Genomic DNA, 20,458 nt, shown 5'->3' with positions numbered 1-20,458 from the left:
TCATGGGTCACCCATCCTAATTCTCCTGAAAACATCATCCAAATAATAACATACTCATGAAACATGCCTCTAAACCAGTAGAACTTCAGTCCAGCCATTAGAGCAGTCATTACGAAGGAGCCCACACACATATTTTGTTTTTTCAGACAACAGGATTTTAAAAGTAATTTTTTTAAAAGTTGCACATGAAAATCTAGATTGGAAGACAATTGCAGTGCTGGGCCTGAATTTTCCCATGACTGGAGCTGAGTAATAACAGAGTAGTCTTAAAGACTTTTAATATTCATTTGTCTAAGTCTGCAGGATGTCTTTGTCAAATCAACCATTCATAATTTAGAAGAAAAATGCATTTGCTAAGTTTTTTCTCTGTGGGTACAAAAATTTGGTTGGGATGCAAAGAGGAAGAGATTATGAAGGCCATGTGCCATGGCCACATGCTTGAAAACCTGGAATTTGACTCACCTGATACAAATGCCTTAACGTCTAAGACCTCACCTTTCCCATAGCAGCCAGTTATCAAAATGCTTGTTCCCCTTATTACAAGGTTTAGTTGTTCTGCCAATTATATTTTAAAGAGTTTAAGTTTATGATAAAGTCTGTAAGACTGTTGAAAATGTGTATTTCAACTTTGTGTACACATACTCTTCCTTTTTTTTTTTAAGTATTATTTTCACTAAGAAATAAAAGTGATGTCAGGATCTAGGAGATTTGAAATCAACTTTTCTTATAATACCTAATTCCAGTGGCAGAATGCTAAATTTCTGTAGTGTAATTATTCTGAATGAATAATTATATATTTAAAGAAAGACTATTTAGAATTTATAAGTTCATCCATGGTGGCAGATTTTGTTTAACTTTCATATGACATCTCTTTTTGCAACCAAAAATAATTGGCCATCAGCTTGAATGGGAAGGGAGTTTGGGGGACAATGGATGCGTGTATATGTATGGCTGAGTCCCTTTGCTTTCCACCTGAAACTAACAGTATTGTTAGTTAGTTACTCCTATATGAAATAAAAAATAATAATTGGCCATCATTATGGAATGACTCAGCATAATCTATAATTTAACCATTGTTCTCAAAATAATGATTAAGAAGCAGAGTGATAATCAGTTTGTGATGACCAATTTTACATTTTATATGGGATTTTATACTGATGATAGGGAAAGTTGTTGTCATCAAACTCAAATCCCAAACATAGTGAAAATACAGATTACAGAATCCAAGGAGTTGAATGTGTCCTCTGTGGTCATCCAGCTCCTCGTTATTCAAATGTGATTCATGGACCTACGGCATTAGTGTTACAGAAAGGCAAACTACCCAGCCACGTATGCACCTATAGAATCAGATCCTGCATTTAAGCCAGGTCTCAGATGATTTGTGTGGTACATGAAAGATTGAAAGGCACTGATCTACTCCAAATTTTCATGTATGTTAAATGTTACATTTTGGATCGTTAGTTGGCTGAACTGAGGTACCAGATAAAAAACATTTATCTGCATTCTCTGTGATTCCGAGGTTTGAACACATGCTTTTTTGATTCCATTTCACAGTGCAGCCTCTGGGCTCTATCCCACATTACAACACAGAGGTGACTGAGACCACCATTGTGATTACATGGACACCTGCCCCAAGGATTGGCTTTAAGGTAAATTTCAGATGTTCCTAATCTCTAGTGATATAGCCCTGAGGTGCCCTCGTGTTTCTGGATGTGGTTAAAACAGGATGTTTCAAGAATCGGGTGACTTGGGTTTTATCCTGTTTCTGTTCATACCTCTCTGGCCACATTGTCAGGGCATCACAATACTTCTGCCTCCCTGAATTGCTGGAAAGATGAATTGAGGCTGTAAAAGTGCTTTGCAAAGAAGAAAACATTAGTATGAAGCTGTTATTTGTTGTTATCTTATTTTCTCTATCCTTTCCCCCAGGGAATTACATTTAAAGATATATATAGGGAAACCACATTTGTTGTGTTGTTCTAAATAGGTATCAAGTTCACAAAAACCAATTTAGGGAGACCAATTAAACTCAGAATAGCTCAAAAATCACATTTTTATTCAATCAGTTTCATCTCAACTTGTTCAGAGCCCCTTGGGTGAATCTCTTAATAGAAGTTAAGATTAAGCTCTTCCCTATAGATCTGGATACTTGTTTTTTTAAACTAATGGTATTAGGGAAGTGAGGAATACAAATGAATGTATTTAAAAGATTTCCTTTCTTTGGAATTTAGAGTGTGGAGAGAGAAATATTTATTATACTTGAAAATCAAGACTAAATCCTAATAATTGTTTGTTTTAAAATATATACCAAAGACCACTTCTTTTTTGAAATATGCAATAGCATATTGATAATTACACTACTTAAATACAGAGAATCCCTTTTTGAAGATCATCAATGTATCTTTTAAATTTCCCTTAGTAGTGTCATTTGGACTTTCAGAAGCCTTATACCTTACTAAGGCTGCCTGCAGAGTTGAACCCTGATGACACAATATTACCTAGGTTTTTTTAAATTAAATACTAAAAGGGTTGAAAATTCTGGGCATAGTAATCTTAATTCTTCTTTTGTAACATAACAATCTTGCATTTGAAGCTGTGAATATACTTCTTCAAAAGGACTGTTTTTGAAGTACAAAGTGTTACAGGGGCTGGTACCTAAGTTGAATGTTAGTAACTCATTAAAGAGAGAACTCGAGGATTTCTTCCAGCAAAAAGAAAATAAGAAACGAACGGACATGTAGCTGAAAGCCTTTGTGTACTTCTGGTTTGTACCAGGAGGTTGTTTATCAAGCGAAGCAATATGTAATGATGTTTCTCTGGAACCTTCCATTATAAACTACCTTAACTTAGTTTTGGAAGATACTTGCCTTAACTGGCACCCTCCCCACAGTTCTGGGGAATTTCCAGTGAAATTATTTAGTAGAGCTAAAGTAAGGTCCCAACTTATTCCCAACTAAAAGCAGAGTACAGTTCCTGAGGAGTCCACATTATGCGAAGCGTAACCACAAATTCTCAGCAGTAACCCAGCTCTGGAAATATTTGTCCTTGGTGTTGATTTTGTCTTCTTTCTCCTAGCTGGGTGTACGACCAAGCCAGGGAGGAGAAGCACCCCGAGAAGTGACTTCAGAGTCAGGAAGCATCGTGGTATCTGGCCTGACTCCAGGTGTGGAATACGTTTACACCATCTCTGTCCTCAGAGACGGGCAAGAGAGAGATGCGCCAATTGTGAAGAAAGTGGTGACACGTAAGAGTTCCTTGCCTCTTTTCATATTTTAAACTGTTGGCACTTTTTAAAGGTAACTGATAGAGGTATCGCTTTTTACTTATGATAATGACACAAGGGAAAGATTTCATTCCTACTTATATTATTAGCTATTCTCTAAGTCTGGAGTAGCAAGTTCAACTGATATCATATAATTCATGACATCAGAAGTGTTCTTTCCATATCAAAAGTTATCTGTGAATTGACAACACAGAAAAAGATTTCAGCAGTGTTGCAAAATTTAAAATAGTAAAAAAAAAAGTGCTCTCAGAGAATTGCTATCCATCATGGTTTTACAGTACAACTTCTTTATTTTTACTGGTAATCGAAGGAAGGGAGAGAGGGAGGGGCGGGAAGGAAGGGAGAGAAGTTCTACAGCTCAAGCACTTTATGCTAGTTTGTGTACATGTGTGTGTGCATGCTAAGTCACTTCAGTCGTGTCCAGCTCTTTGTGACCCCATGGACCGTAGCCTTCCAGGCTCCTCTGTCCATGCGATTCTCCAGGCAAGAATACTGGAGTGGGTTTGCATGCCCTCCTCCAGGGGATCTTCCTGACCTAGGAGTTGAACCCACATCTCTTACCACAACTGCATTGGCAGGCAGGGTCTTTACTACTAGCACCAGCTGGGAAACTCCATCCGAACTTTAACTTTTAATTAAAATTCTTTTCTGTGTAGCACTGTCCCCACCAACGAACTTGCACCTGGAGGCAAACCCTGACACCGGAGTGCTTACTGTCTCCTGGGAGAGGAGCACCACTCCTGGTAAGCCCGCAATGCGTCAGGACAGAATTCTAAGGGTGATGACAGGTAGAAACGACCTCACTTTTACAGAATGAAAAGACTTGGAAAAAATTAACTTACATCCATTGTCACAAATGTTACAGAACTGGGATTGTAACTTAAGTGTTCAGACTACCTCTCACATTCAGCGTCATGTATTTGGATCTTAATTATTAGTTTTACTTATACTCAATACTGAGAAATTTGGCTAAATGCATTCCATGATTGTTTTTTTTAAAGCTTTACATAAAGCTTTTATCTAAACTCGTTCACACATATTTAGACCCATGTTCTGTAGCCTGCCAAGTTCCTCTGTTCATGGAATTTTCCAGGCAAGAATACTGGAGTGGGTTGCCATTTCCTCCAGGAGATCTTCCCGACCCAGGGATTGAACCGGTGTCTCCTGCATTTAAGTCTGTTTCTTTACCTGCTGAGCCATCAGGGAAGCCCCATACAATCCTAATATGTGTAGAGATATCTATGACAATATTCAAGTATCATTATGGAATGGGGCAATGGCAAGAGAAATTTTAGATATTCCTGATCTTTGTCAAGTCTATGAAAAATGTTAACTAAAATATTTATCATTGGTTATATTGGGGGAATTACTATTGAGATATCAGGATATTCATTATTGGGAAAATTCCAAATTAGAAACAAATGCCAACTAATGTTGATGGCATTAACATTAACTACTATGTGTACTTATTAGATGGCTTTATTTTGCTTATTATTTCACTGTTCTGATTTGTACTCTCATTTTTTAAAAATAGTTCTTACCTTTGCTGGGATACACAGTTGAGGCAATTATCTCTAAATCGGATCAATATGTGCTGTCACACACAATAAAGCTAGCTCAGAATATCCTTTTTAATTCCCTCTGAAGTAAAGTGATTTTTGAAGTTTTCATTACCTGTAGAAGCATCATTTAAGCCCAAACTACACTATTTCCAGTTGAATCACTCTTAAGTTGAAACTTTTAGGTTGGCAAGTTTCATGCTTGTCAGAAGCTAGATCATTAATATTTAGTCTTAATGGATGGTTTAGTCTGTCCATCTGAATGGTCATTAGCACATGTAATGACCCAAACATTCATTTCCCATCCAGTTGGAATTCCTTGTATATACTACTTTCAGTTCAGTTCAGTTCAGTCTCTCAGTCGTGTCTGACTCTTGGCAACCCCATGAATCGCAGCACGCCAGGCCTCCCTGTCCATCACCAACTCCTGGAGTTCACTCAGACTCACATCCATCGAGTCAGTGATGCCATCTAGCCATCTCATCCTCTGTCGTCCCCTTCTCCTCCTGCCCCCAATCCCTCCCAGCATCAGAGTCTTTTCCAATGAGTCAACTCTTCGCATGAGGTGGTCAAAGTACTGGAATTTCAGCTTTAGCATCATTCCTTCCAAAGTGGTCACCTTATTCCTAATTATAAAATATACCATCATTTTCTCCCTTTTTAGTAAGTTTAACTTAAACATACTTTCTCAGTTTACTCTTTGTCTGTCCCTGTGACTCTCTGGTCATTGCTATTTTAATTTGAATGTCTCTCTCCTCCCCTCAACCCTCTCACTGCCCCACTTCTATGATTTCTGAAGTCTTCAGCAGTTAATACACTATTTTTTTTAATTTGGCCATGCCATGTAGCATATGGGATTTTAATTCCCTGACCAGGTATCAAACCCAAGGCCCTGCATTGAAAGCGCAGAGTCTTAACCACTGAACCACCAGGGAAATCCCAATATACTTTTCCTAGAATAAATAGAGTCACCTTTGTTCTTCACTTTTTCTCCTTTCCTTATTGTTGAATAGTATTAGTCACTCAGTCATGTCTGACTCTTTGCAACCTCATAGACTGTAGCCCGCCAGGCTCATCTGTCCATGGAATTCTCCAGGCAAGAATACTGGAGTGGGTAGCCATTCCCTTCTCCAGGGGATCTTCCCCACCTATAAATCCCCTAGGTTCAGACCTTATTTTAATAAACGAGGAGAACCTATTTTGGGGAGTATGCCTAAGGGTGAGAGCCAGTTCCGTGCTAAGCAGGTATAATAGAATATCCTTCAGCTGTCCTGCAAATGACCCACTAAGGAAAATCAGGGCACACATGGTAGGAGGAACATGGAATGTAAGACAGAAGAGCCTTTGGTAATCATTTTCCCTTTCCTAGGTTGTCTTTAAACTGAGGATATTAATACCTTCCTCAAAGGGTTATTGTAAACGCTGAATGACAGTTGGTGGAGTCTTCAGCACGTGAATATTGAGTCCTTTCCCCATTCCCCTTCGAGGGTGCATCAGTCTAGTAATTGGCTCTGGGTGGCAAAGGTTCCGGGCAGTAACTTTCTCCTTTCTGTTTTCTGCAGACATTACTGGCTACAGAATCACCACCACTCCCACAAACGGCCAGCAGGGATACTCTCTGGAGGAAGTGGTCCATGCTGATCAGAGTTCCTGCACCTTTGAAAACCTGAGTCCGGGCCTGGAGTACAATGTCAGTGTTTACACTGTCAAAGATGACAAGGAAAGTGTCCCTATCTCTGATACCATCATCCCAGGTAATGGAAAAATCAGCTCTTATCTTCAGAGAGGCAGTTCCAATAAGAGTGGGGATTAACCTCTTCATTCCCAGATGGTTGAGTGTGTCAAAATATGTTTGGGATTTAATTCTGACCTCCCAACCACACTCTCTAGAACCATGACGTCAAAGCCACTATTTGGACAAATGCTTGCTGTTAACACTTGCTTGACTGTCTGTGCTTCACTGGGATGCTTTTTGTCGCGATGGGTATGCAGTGGAGTGGCAACCATGGCATTAACTCTGTACTGTCCGCTCACGTGGAAATATTACTAAAACGATGTCATATGTCTGTACTCAGTACCAACAGGCAAAAAGTAATATGGTAAATGCATCCCATCTGTACATTTTTGCCTGATCTTACAGTCTCCATATGTGAGCACTGAAATAGCTCTTGGTTGACACACACATTCAGTTCTTCATCTTGCTATTTCAAATCCCTCTTTTTTTTAATTGAAAAAGAAAAAGGAAAAAGAAAGGCCACACTTTTAGGGTGTACTTTCTTGTGGTTGAATGACAACATTGAAGAGACCTGCCTTGGGATAGGTCTATTGTTCGTCCAAAATGAATCATGACGGAATGAAAGCGTTGGACAGATTGTGTTCTTTGCACAATTTGGTAGAATGCTTTTACTAATACTAATTAAATAACTTTGATTATGAAATGAACAAAATATTAACAGTGGCCTTGGACTCAGGCCTGTCTTTCACCTGAATGTGCTTTTGAATGGCACATTTTATACCATACATTCATAATGCGTTAGCATTATGGCCCTGATGTTGTCATGAGTTTTTCTATGGGAAAAAAAAGAAAAACTCATCAGTTAATTTTTTGGACCTTTTTCATGCAAGCTTTATTCTCCTACTAAAAAGTTTTAGATTATTTTTTAAACTTTGCTGTTACTTACTATAGATATTATATCTAGGTTCTAAGAATGGTTTTGATATCCCAAACAGGACTATAATCTTTAGACCCTGAGAGGTTCAAACTTTACTGTTTTGGGGATTTTCAAAAAAGAAACAAACCAAAAATCCCTAAAAGAATATTGTAACCTGTTTTATTCTCCCAGGGAAGCAAACTATTCATGGTGCTTAAAAAGTCTTTTCAGATAATTTGGAACAGATTGCATATTACCATCATTGCTTTAACACTATTTTACCACTAGTAACCTGATGTACACTGCTTTATTTTTTCCTCTTTTTTGCCTCTGTTTTCCTTTTGCCCTCCTTTGCTTTGTAACTCAATAGAGGTGCCCCAACTCACTGACCTAAGCTTTGTTGATATAACTGATTCAAGCATCGGCCTGAGGTGGACCCCGCTAAACTCTTCCACCATTATTGGGTACCGCATCACAGTAGTTGCGGCAGGAGAAGGTATCCCTATTTTTGAAGATTTTGTGGACTCCTCAGTAGGATACTACACAGTCACAGGGCTGGAGCCCGGCATTGACTATGACATCAGCGTTATCACTCTCATTAATGGCGGAGAGAGTGCCCCTACTACACTGACACAACAAACGGGTGAATTTTGAAAACTTCTGTGTTTAAGACATGGATGGTGTTGCATGCTGTCCCCAGTCACTCTGGTTAAATTTGGATGTTTCAGGGGAAAACCCAGCAATTTCCCAAAGATTAAGAGAGGGTAGATCAGGGGTTAAGGAGTGGAAGGCATATGCTTCACTGATTGGATGAAGACATATGCCGTAGTCTTAAGTACATTTTCACTGAAGCCATGAATATGAATTTGTATAAAGCTAGAGAAATATAGATACCTAATCTAACAAATTGCAGACCTGGAATTTTTTAAAAAAATCTAACATTTATACCAAATTGTATCAAGAGCACCAGTTAATAAGAAGAAATGTACTTCCAAAATGTACCATTAGACTCTTCCTTCTACTCTTTCATAAACTCTACCATCTTGTTTGTGAGTGTCTAAAAACTAATTGAAATTTAGGTTAGAGTGGAAGGAGGGTTTTTTTGTGGTAGGAGAAAAAGAGACTTTGGTACATTCTAGGTTTTAATGGCATGATAAGGTGAAGAAACTCCTCTTTAACCACAGACTGGGGACCAGCATGCAACATTATAAAGGTTCTCTGCCCTGCATGGTAAGAAACATGCTGAGAACCCATTTGCATGAACCCTTCTCACTCGTGAGTAGATTCACTGATGGAATTGTAGCTGTGGCGTAGCTGTAGTCAGTCCTTCAGGGGGACATTTAGGGCCCTTCTGTCTTGTCTGTGTGCATGTGTTTCTTTGGAAAGTATCGCTATGTTTCTCTTTGCTGTGTGGCAACTTAAGCCTCTTCAGCCTGGGATCAAATAATCATCAGTGATATTAATCATGTACCTTGATTTTATGTATTTGAAAGTGAATTAAAAGTTTTCTTTAAAATATATGGACGGCAGAAAGGTTAAAGGGGCCTAACAGTACTGGGTGTAGTGTTTTATTTTTAACAGTAGTTCACTATGACTTTAGATTAGATGAGACTATTTGCATGATGGTGACTCATTTCCTTTATGCATGAAATACTGGTTTTTACCTTTCCAGCTATCCTTGTTAAGCTTTATTTTTTAAGTGACATTAACTGAATCTTCCCTCTTATTTGAAACCAGCTGTCCCTCCTCCCACTGATTTGCGATTTACCAATGTTGGTCCTGACACAATGCGTGTCACCTGGGCTCCACCCTCATCCATTGAACTGACCAACCTCCTGGTACGCTACTCGCCTGTGAAAAATGAGGAGGATGTTGCCGAGCTGTCCATTTCTCCTTCAGACAACGCAGTGGTCTTAACAAGTAAGCATTCAAGTGTATTTGTTCAATAAATACTAGGCTAGCGCATAAGGAAAAGAATTTTGTGTTCTCGGGTAGGAGCAACAGAGATTAAGACAGATAAAACAGAACTACAAACTAGATTTCAAATCTAATGCACAGCTCTGTAATTTTGAAAGATGTTACATTTGTTGTTATTTTAATATATCTTTGATATCTACAACTTTTTAAAAATCAGTGGAGAAACACCAACTGTGAAGTTCAAAGACTTCAAACAAGTTCTGCTTCCAAATAAGCACATTAAAAACAAATGTGTGCCAAGAGACGTTACATGACTAAATCTCAGTGTTTAGTGAGAGAAAAAAATGAGGATTGAAGCTAGTGTCATGGCATCTGTTTTATTCTCATTTAAGTGTCAGCAGGTAATCTGTTTGGTATTTGAAACTTAGAAACAGTGACTGGTCACTCAGGGTAGATCAGGATTTTATTTTGAAGAAGGAGCCAGAAGTTTAATTTGTACTTCAAAAAGAATCTGTTAGCAGGATTTCTCTGAAGGCGGAGGACTTTTGAAAATAACTGACACTAAAATAAACAGCCACAGTTTATGGAAATTGTTTCTTTCTAGTTCCTACCCTTTTGAAATTGATATTTTTTATTAAAGAAAATAAAAGGAGACTGCTACATGTTGCTTTTCACATAAATATTGCTTCTCATTATTTTTGCTATAATAGTAAAATACACATATAAGAACAGCAAACATTTTTACATAAGGGAACACTAGCTCACACTTAGGTACACTACCTAATGATGGGCTGAAGACATCCTCCATCTTTCAGACGTATTTTAGAGAATGAAATACAAAGAAAAAGCAACTCAGCATGACCATAGTCCTGGTTTCTCATTTTGTGGTTGAGGGTGAGAAATCCTTATGTCTGCCTTTCAGTGGGGCTATGATTCTGTTCTGGAGCATTCTGGAATCAGTAGTTACAGCATCACCCATACACAAGGCTCTGCTTCAGGAGCACTGTCTGTCCCACATTAGCCACAGACCTGTCACGTGTTCAAATGTTCTAAGGTCTTATTCTAGATCCAATTCTAGATCTCAAGGTAGCCATTTTCCCCCAGAGAAGCCTTTAATTATCCTGATTATACAGTTGAAGCAACTGAGGTCTCCAGGGGCCAAGTCCATTGCCCCTGGCCAAGCAGGAAGGAGGAAACGGGAGTCCAAACATCCTGTTTCCTAGTCTCGTGATTTTTCAAAACTTTCAGGGTCCCCTGCAGAAGGGGAGATGGTGTAGCGGGAAAAGGGTCTTGTGAATAGGAATTCAAAGGTTAGAAACCTTACTCTGTATCTTTTTCGTGCCTCGGAATGAAAGGAGACCCAGGAATGTATATTCAACTCAAATATTCTGTGTGTGTGTGCTTCAGTTGCTCAGTTATGTTTGGCTTTGTAACTCCATGGACTATAGCCCTCCAGACTCCTCTGTCCATGGGATTTTCCCAGGCAAGAATTCTGGAGTGGGTTGCCATTTCCTACTCCAGGGGATCTTCCTGACCCAGAGATCAAATCCATGTCTTGTCCATCTCCTGCAGTGCAGGCAGATTCTTTACCAGTGAGCCACCTGGGAAGCCCCTTAAATTTTCTGTTCTTACCTTAATATGGCAGAATCCATCACTCTTGATATTAAGTATGACTCTTTTCAAGTAAAGGTTAATTGTTAAGACCATTGGTCTTGGCTTGGGTCATCTCCTGCGTCATCTTGGGCACATATATCAGAAAAGATAACTTCTCTGTGCCTTATTTTTCTCATTTGTCAGCTGGGGATAATTGTAAACCAAACTTTTGGAGGTAATGGATATGTTCATTGTCTTGAATGTGGTGATGGTTTCAGAAGTCTATACGATTGTCAAAATCCTTCAAATTAGACATTTTAAATATTGGCAGTTTATTGTTTGGCAACAAACCAGTTTTAAAAAGTTGCAGTCTCCTCCTTGTGTTGTTGTGAGGAGTATAAATGATATCTGCAGCGCCATAGTCATGATCACATGCCCTCAACAGACGCGCTGTTAAGTGAGTGACAGAAATATTACTGTGCTGCAGAAGCTCCAGCTTATTTTGGATGCAGCTGAGTCACACCCACAGAAGTGGAGTTGAGGGAAAGGCTTGAAGATGCTACAGGGTAGGGCGGCCCTTCCTCATCACTGCCGACAGCCCCTCTCCAGGTAGCAATGTTCACTTCAGTGTAAATAGGCTCTAGAACTGGACTCTTGGATATTTTATTAGTTGAAATTGTACCAAGGGTGCGTCAGGTTTTCATTCTTTCAAACACAGTATAAAAATAATTCTCATCTGTCTTTTCAGATCTCCTGCCCGGCACCGAGTATTTAGTCAGCGTCTCCAGTGTTTACGAGCAGCATGAGAGCATACCTCTTAGAGGAAGACAGAAAACCGGTGAGTCACGTGGGTGACACGCTTATAGAGTGGCTTTCACCTACCAGTTTTGAAGAGCAAGATTTGGTGCTGCTTCTAGCACTACATCTCCATTTTTGGAGGGAGCGGCCATTATCTTTAACCACTGGTCTTAAAAATTAAGACACCTTATGGGGATGTAAATGGGTACAGCCACTGTGGAAAACAGTGAGGAGATTCCTTAGAAAACTGAAAATTAAGTTACCATATGATCCAGTAATCCCACTCCTGAGCATATACACAGCCAAACTATAATTCAAAAGGACACACACAACCCTATGTTCATAGTGGCACTGTTTACAATAGCCAAGATATGGAAATAGCCTAAATGACCATCGACAGATGAATGGCTAAAGAAGATGTGGTACATATATTTATTGGAATACTACTCAGTCATTTTAAAACAATGAAATAATAATGCCATTTGTATTATACAAACAATGTTTTATCTTGATTTTGCCAGAAGTTATATCATAACTTTCCTCTTTATCTCTTCTTCCCCTGGATGGGAAAAACAGCTCTTGACTCCCCAAGTGGCATTGACTTTTCTGATATCACTGCCAACTCTTTCACTGTCCATTGGATTGCTCCACGAGCCACCATCACTGGCTACAGGATCCGCCATCATCCTGAAAACATGGGTGGAAGACCTCGGGAAGATCGAGTGCCCCCCTCTCGGAATTCCATCACCCTCACCAACCTGAACCCAGGCACAGAATATGTGGTCAGCATTGTTGCTCTTAATAGCAAAGAGGAAAGTCTGCCCTTGGTTGGCCAACAATCAACAGGTAACTTGTTTTCCCATCTGCAAAGAAACGCAGAGGACTTTTCCTATGCAGGCAATAGCTCTGTGACACAGCTTTGTGTTGTCTAAGTCATCATATCTTAAACAAAATAGATTACGGTTATGAGATAACTTCTTTATTCCAAGAAATTTCTTACTTGAATTAGGTGTATGTGCATTTTTAAGAACTAAAGTTTTATTCGAAAAGTTGAAAATGTTCTGTTTCAAAGTTCTCTTAAAAACAAAATCATTTTAATATAACATTATAAATTGTTCTTAGGCTATAGATGCTTAAGTGCTTAGGGAAGAAATATCATTTCTGTACTTCAATCTCAAATGGATTAACAAAAAGTCACAGAGGCAAGGAAATGTGGCAAATATCACCAAATAGCAAATACCTAAAGACAGGAAATATGGGTGTTCATTATATTATTTTTATAACTTTTACTTTGTTCCAAAATTTTTTCAAAATAAGAAGTTGAGGGGAAAACTCTTCAATAAACTTGAAATAATCATCTTGCCACGATTTGAATTGTCTCCTTGACCCCTAACCTAGCGTTGTTCATAATTTTTAATTTTGCTGATTTTGTATAGCATTTACATTATTATATGGAGGACACACAAAAGCAGTGTTCCAGAGAGTGAACAAAAGGTGGATCGGGGCATCCTTTGAAAGTTACGGATGTAAAAACTTTCCCTTGTGTTTCTAGTTTCTGATGTTCCAAGGGACCTGGAAGTCATTGCTGCAACCCCCACTAGCCTGCTGATCAGCTGGGATGCGCCTGCCGTCACAGTGAGATACTACAGGATCACCTATGGAGAAACAGGTGCGTTAGGGAAGGGCTTCTTCACACCCGATCGAGTCTTCTGTCATGGGTAACCTTAAAGCCCAGTATTGGATGCCTAATTAAAGAAACTTTGGCAAGTCCATTCAGTGGAGCCTTGATTTTTCTTAAGAGTGTGTAGGAAATATGTATGATATAACTTGGCAAAATCAAGATAAAACGTTGTTTGTATAATACTAGAGGGGAACAGTAGAGCTGAGGAAGAAGGATTGTAAATTCACAACTATATTATCAGTGGTGAAATGATAAGTAATTTGTTTTTCTCTTCCTTTTACTTTCCTGTATTTTCAAGACTTTATTTAACATGAATGTATTCCATTAAGATTTTGGAAAAGGACCCCAGTATATGAAATCTTTTATATATATATATAAAATTTGTTTGTGGCTCTGCTGGGTCCTTGTTGCTGCACAGGCCTTTTTCTAGTTGCGGTACACGGGCTTCTCATTGCAGTGGCTTCTCTTGCTGAAGAGCACAAGCCCTAGAGCACAGGCTCAGTAGTTGTGGTGCACGGCATGTGGTCTATGGCATGTGGGATTTTTCCAGGGATGTGGGTTCAGGGATCGAACCCACATCTCCTGCCTTGGCAGGCAGATATTTTTTTACCACTGAGCCACCAGGGAAGCCCAATATGGGCAGTCTTGAGTTGAGGACTTACCTTCTTTCCCCTTCTAATTTTAACCTACCACATGTTAAAGCTACAAGGTTAAAGTAGCATTTTAACTGCAATTTTTCTCTCAATTTTTACACACTCAAGGCTTACTACATACATAAATAAATATACTTTTCTGTTCAGGATCTGTTAATAGCACTCTTTAAAAGTGAATAAGCAAAGGCGTAACTTACCTGCTGCTCTCAATATGTTAATTCAGTAACTCAGCAATCCCCAAGTGTCTGTCAGTCCCTCACACTTTGAACTAACCCCGTTTCAAACAGGAGGAAGTAGCCCTGTCCAGGAGTTCACCGTGCCTGGGAGCAAGTCTACAGCTACCATCAGTGGTCTTAAACCTGGAGTGGACTACACCATCACTGTCTATGCTGTCACCGGCCGTGGGGACAGCCCGGCAAGCAGCAAGCCCGTTTCCATCAATTACCGAACAGGTACTTATCTTCCTCTTGGATGACCCAAGCTTGTTTACTCAAAAAATTTTTACAGTGTTCTCCCAAAGTAGTTTCCTCATTGTGGAACCGATTTTCTTTTGTAAAACAGATGAAGCAGCAGCTACAGAGTTTTGAGCCAGATATATAAGAAGCACCCTAAGGGCAGGGATTTTTGTCTGTTTTGTTGATTGCTGTATTTCATGTGCCTGTAATACAGACAGGCACAGAGGATGTTCAGTAAATACTTGTTAATGAATGAGTGGATGAGCTGATAAGATAAGGAGACGAGCCTCTATAGGAAATACAATTTCTTTGTGAATGAAACAGTCATATTGAAAATAGGCAATGTATCAAGATCCAAGCACCAGCTCTCAAAAGTTCTCTCTGCATCTGCAAAATAAACATCTGAGAGTCATTAGTAGTAGTAAGAGATTATTCTGTCTGTACAGAACTGGAGACAAAGACTAGTCTAGTCTTGTCCCTAGGAGCTGGGGCTTCATTGGTTTCTCTTGGTTTTTATTTGTAGAAATTGACAAACCATCCCAGATGCAAGTGACTGATGTCCAAGACAACAGCATTAGTGTCAGGTGGCTGCCTTCAAGTTCCCCTGTTACTGGTTACAGAGTGACCACTGCTCCTAAAAATGGCCCAGGACCATCGAAAACGAAAACTGTAGGTCCAGGTAAGAAGAGCCAACATCTCACATACATCAGGATAAACAGAGGAGGACCACATGATATGTTTCTGTAAATAAATGACCAGCTGGCTCTGAGTACTACACTGTTTCATATCACGTGTCAAAGTTTCCCTTTTTGTGAATTTGGGGCTCAAGGTTGTTACCAACTCCCTATACAGTAGAAGTTTTAGGAGGAGTGCATTTCTGTTTTTATATGTGTAGTAGTGTTTGATGGTGTGCACATCTTAAATTATTAGATTTCATCTTTGTGTTTTTGTTTATTATGCACATTAAGAAAAGACAGATGGGCCTAGCTGACTTTTAAAGATTCTTTTACCTCTTGTTTCTGTTTTCATATAAAATCATTGTGAAATTAAGATCTTTAGGCGATATCTTAAAGTCCAGTTAGTTTTCATTTTTTCAAGAGCAGCATCATTCATTGTTGGCACCATCATATTCAGTTTTAGAGTTTAGCCTTTGATGTACTTCACTCCAATATGGTAATTTGTATTAGCAATGAACATGTTTGTCCAGGAGGAAATCCATGTGTGAGTTCTCTAATGTTTTCATGATAATTCTGCAAATGAAAATTCCTGGCCACCACACGTGTATTACGATTTCTGAAAGTCCTTGGTTGTCATAATGAATGACATGGAAGCTGCATTTGCTTTTCACTCCCTTTGCAGATCAAACAGAAATGACAATTGAAGGCTTGCAGCCCACAGTGGAGTATGTGGTCAGTGTCTATGCTCAGAATCAAAACGGAGAGAGTCAGCCTCTGGTTCAGACAGCGGTAACCAGTACGTAACCAGTGTCTGTTTCCCATGTTCAAAGTCAAACTTTGTTCTTAGGTGTCTGGATACCTAGTTTGTATCTTGAGCTGAGCCCATTGCAAACACTTTTCCTTCTTAGTGATGAACATACAGGGAAAGAAGTTGGGGAACTACCATACTTAGTTGTGCTATGCTTTGAATTGCTTTTGCTCAAATGGCCTCAGCAAAATCTTATTAGCCTATAGCAAATCTATAAAATGTTGTGCTTGCACCTCCTTTTCGACAGCTGGATGGTAAAGTTGATTGAAGCGTGCCACATGAAGCTATTATGTTTGGAGCATTTGTGTGGCTGGTCCAATGTTTAATTTAAATACTCAATGGGTGGGTGGGAGGTAGTTAAAGATTATAACAATCTGAATCTAACATTTAAAATCAACTTTACCACTTCCAAGTATAAAAAAATCCAGGTCTGTGAGACTAACATCACATTGCCAAAACAAATCTTGGTAGAATATCCTAAAATGTATATAAATAAATCCTTATTTGGGGACATTTTGCAGGGTATCTATGCATCTCACGTACACCTATGTTTTAGTAAGTGATGCGACATTAAATATTTTCTGAACCAAAAAGCCTTAAGCAAGGGTCAAGTAATTTTCTATTTAATAGTGGGTTAATTGGAATTTAATTCATCAAAGAAAAAATGGTATCTGCAGAACTGCTTTGCATGTTATCAAAATGCTTATTTCACAACTTGCTTTTCACATAACCTCTTACCATTAATTTGCCTAACAGACATTGATCGCCCTAAAGGACTGGCATTCACTGATGTGGATGTCGATTCCATCAAAATTGCTTGGGAAAGCCCACAGGGGCAAGTTTCCAGGTACAGGGTGACCTACTCGAGCCCTGAGGATGGAATCCATGAGCTATTCCCTGCACCTGATGGTGAAGAAGAGACTGCAGAGCTGCAAGGCCTCAGGCCGGGTTCTGAGTACACAGTCAGTGTGGTTGCCTTGCACGATGATATGGAGAGCCAGCCCCTGATTGGAACCCAGTCCACAGGTATATCGTTCATCGCACCACTGGGTGCTCATGGGAGCAGTGGCTTTATGCCCTGCTGAGTGCATCACACTTTTATCAGGCTATTGATTCCCATGTAAGGGGGTACCCAGAAACACAGCCTCTTTATTAGGAAAGCCCCTCTTTAAAGGGGAACAGTAATAAGCAGTGAAGTGTAGGTGACATAGAGAAATTCTAATAATAGGAAATTTTGGAGTGGCTTGGCTTACCTCCAAGGCCATAAAGCAAGACATTTGAAGTTAACATGAAAATTGTGGATTATTTCTTGTCTCCCTGTGGTTATGCTCACTGTGTATAAAAGAAAGAAATCTGGCATCTTAGAGCCTACTCTCAGAAAAGAACCCAAACTGAGCCATTTCATAGTAGCAGGATTCTGAGAAAACATGGGTAAGCCCTTCCTTCTCTGGTTAGAGGTCACATGCTCAGTGTATAATTTTGCTTAAAGGCCTAAGAATCAGATGCATAGGAAAGAGTTGGTAGGGCAGATGCTTTCCACCATGCTTTATCTTCTTGTGCTTTGTCTCTGAAGCAGCGTGGGATGCTAAAGATGTCCCCTTGTGACAGCGTAAAACCTGGAGGTGACAATCCGTATTATTGCTCTTTGCTTCTCTTTTCTGCTTCTCTTGTGAGCCAATTTTCTTCCTATGCTGCACCATGGAGAATACTTCAGATTTAGCAGTGATGGGGTCCAAATAAAGACAATAAAAACATAATTCTATCTTTGGAATGGAATACTCTGTGAAATGGTTTTCTGTACAAAGATAATTTTTGTCAGAAAGGGGCTGCTGCTCATCTTCCCTTAGAAATGGAAAATCAATCCTAATGGTCAATAAACCAATGTGACTTTTTTTTTTTTTAATTTGTTAAGGGAAAGAAGAAAAAAAAAAACCAAACTACTAAAACCTAAATTCTCTTAGACTGTTGGCATTTACCCAGATGTTTCCAGTGATCCTGAGCATTGCTGGATTAAAAAGCACTTTATTTTTCAGCAAGCATTTTCTTCATTTTGCATCCCCTTTTGTACTTTTCTATACTGAATCTTTGCTTGACTGGGGTACCTACCAAACCAAACAAGCACAACCTATGTACTCGTTGGAATTCACTTTATTTCCCCCTTTCCCCCATTTATATGAGATCAACTCTAACCGATAACCATCCCAACAGCCATTCCTGCACCAACCAACCTGAAGTTTACTCAGGTGACACCAACCAGCCTGACTGCCCAGTGGACGGCACCCAATGTTCAGCTCACTGGGTATCGAGTGCGGGTGACCCCGAAGGAGAAGACCGGACCGATGAAAGAAATCAACCTTGCTCCTGATAGCTCATCTGTGGTTGTATCAGGACTCATGGTAAGAAGTGTGTTTTTCACTGGAGTAAAGTATTAGGTCATCTCTTACACAGTTGACAGTGGTGGAAAAAAATGTCATAAGAAATCTGTGTTCTTTGCTGTCAGATTAATTTTGTCATAATTTTGTGTCAAGTAGAATGAAGCTTTTCCAGATGACAGGATTTTATGAGGAGCACTGGATGTTGCATAGCTCTTACATGTATTCTGTTTATTTTAAAATAGTGTGTGTGTGTGTGGTGGGGGGAGCAATTTATATAGCCATAGGCTGAATGCATAAATCCATCTTATTTTTGGCTTTTCTGAATGTTATTACCCTTGCAAGAAATACTCTCCAATTTTTACCAACACAGCCTAATACTACCTTCCTGAAGTCATTTTTAACCTCTAGAGGTACATGCAAAGAGCTAGCCAGGTACCTAGGAAACTAGTGTACTTCTTAACATAAGGCCAATTTCAGGAGAAACTACAGAAAGAGGGTTCAGAGATAAGACTATTCTCTTTCTCTCTATGATCAGACAAATTCATGGTTTGCACCTTTCAAGTCACAAAGGAGAAAACAGGCCAATAGCATTTTCCTCATTTTGTGTCAGCTGAGTGGAAATAACTGAATTATAGCTTACTTGGGCTTAACCCTAAATACATTTTTAAAGTCATGTAGTTAAATATGTTGTTGATCATCTGCAGATTAAGCTAAGAATGTCTGTGGTTTTCGCTAGCTTTGTCTTTTTCTTTTCTAACCATTGCATTTTTTTGAATGCTGGAGTGAAAATTCCCGGGCTTCAGAATATCTCATTGCTGAAGCTTACCATGCCCTTCTTTCTAGGTTGCCACCAAATATGAAGTGAGTGTCTATGCTCTTAAGGACACTTTGACAAGCAGACCGGCTCAGGGAGTCGTTACAACTCTGGAGAGTGAGTAATCAAACTTTTTAGTGTTGATTAACATTCTTTATAAACAAAAATTAAAGAATGGCAAATGCTTTCTAGATCACTAAGTTAACAATGGATTGATTCCCGATTTGGAAATTGATTAGCTTACCTATCTTTTTGAGTTACTTCTGTGGCCCTCTCTAGAAAGTGGTGTACTGGCACATACATAGAATCATGGTGTGATAGTGTTAGTGCAATGAACTAGGACTTACACTTAGGTTCTGTTCTACTGGTTAGAATTTGTTTTCATAGAGTGAAGGTTGGGGATGCCGGCATGCCGGCTTCTGTTGTATCTTAACAGTGTCGTGAGTATTAGACAATGGTGGCCCAGATTCTTGTTTTCTGCAATATCAATAACCCACAGTTATTCTCTTTCAGAAATCAAATAAAGTGTCAAAGTTTTCTGATCTACAAAGCAGGGATGGCATCATACCTGTTGAGAAAAAATGTGAATCCTTATAAGAATGACAAAATACTAGCAATGTATTATTATATATATATATATTATATACACATGTATAATATATATACCTTCCTTATGTTACTACATATATTTTATATTGTGATAACAATAATTTTAACACTTGCTGAGGTATTTATAGATATCTAAAGCCAGCCTTGGAAAACACTGGCCATATCTCTAAAGCTTTTCATTTCTCAAAAAAACAGATACACGAGGTGAATATTTTCTTTTTTCCTGATTACTGGCAGCTTTTCTCTCTGGTTGCCACAGGAGAAAATCTACACATTATTAGTAATATATAAAAATGGATATATTTGGTATATAAAAAAAATTAGTATCAAAACCTTAACTATATGAGCCAGCCAGGCACTAATACTAATCTATGGCTATCACCCCATGCAGATGTCAGCCCTCCAAGAAGGGCCCGTGTGACAGATGCTACTGAGACCACCATCACCATTAGCTGGAGAACTAAGACTGAGACGATCACCGGCTTCCAAGTTGATGCTATCCCAGCAAATGGCCAGACCCCAATTCAGAGAACCATCAGGCCAGATGTCAGAAGTTACACCATCACAGGTCTGAGAACCCACTCT

At 39.2% G+C, this 20,458-nt stretch overlaps 1 protein-coding gene across 12 annotated transcripts in view; it reads left to right on the top strand.

The window, feature by feature from the left end:
- FN1 (fibronectin 1) overlaps positions 1-20,458 on the top strand; it is a 69,297-nt gene that overhangs the window by 34,406 nt on the left and 14,433 nt on the right. For 3 of the 12 annotated variants that reach the window (XM_027566795.1, XM_027566846.1, XM_027566804.1), the window contains exons 21-36: positions 1,555-1,649; positions 3,076-3,244; positions 3,940-4,026; positions 6,405-6,596; positions 7,864-8,136; positions 9,231-9,413; positions 11,752-11,841; positions 12,378-12,647; positions 13,354-13,470; positions 14,423-14,587; positions 15,114-15,269; positions 15,950-16,063; positions 16,832-17,101; positions 18,284-18,471; positions 19,294-19,381; positions 20,265-20,441. In XM_027566795.1, the coding sequence (XP_027422596.1) occupies positions 1,555-1,649; positions 3,076-3,244; positions 3,940-4,026; positions 6,405-6,596; positions 7,864-8,136; positions 9,231-9,413; positions 11,752-11,841; positions 12,378-12,647; positions 13,354-13,470; positions 14,423-14,587; positions 15,114-15,269; positions 15,950-16,063; positions 16,832-17,101; positions 18,284-18,471; positions 19,294-19,381; positions 20,265-20,441 (2,634 nt within the window). The remainder of the gene's footprint in view (positions 1-1,554; positions 1,650-3,075; positions 3,245-3,939; positions 4,027-6,404; positions 6,597-7,863; positions 8,137-9,230; positions 9,414-11,751; positions 11,842-12,377; positions 12,648-13,353; positions 13,471-14,422; positions 14,588-15,113; positions 15,270-15,949; positions 16,064-16,831; positions 17,102-18,283; positions 18,472-19,293; positions 19,382-20,264; positions 20,442-20,458) is intronic. The other 9 variants (XM_027566881.1, XM_027566837.1, XM_027566819.1 and 6 more) reach the window with 3 other exon arrangements.

This window comes from Bos indicus x Bos taurus, chromosome 2, assembly GCF_003369695.1.
Source record: "Bos indicus x Bos taurus breed Angus x Brahman F1 hybrid chromosome 2, Bos_hybrid_MaternalHap_v2.0, whole genome shotgun sequence".
Taxonomy (NCBI): domain Eukaryota; kingdom Metazoa; phylum Chordata; class Mammalia; order Artiodactyla; family Bovidae; genus Bos; species Bos indicus x Bos taurus.
This window is presented reverse-complemented; position numbering and strand designations above follow the sequence as displayed.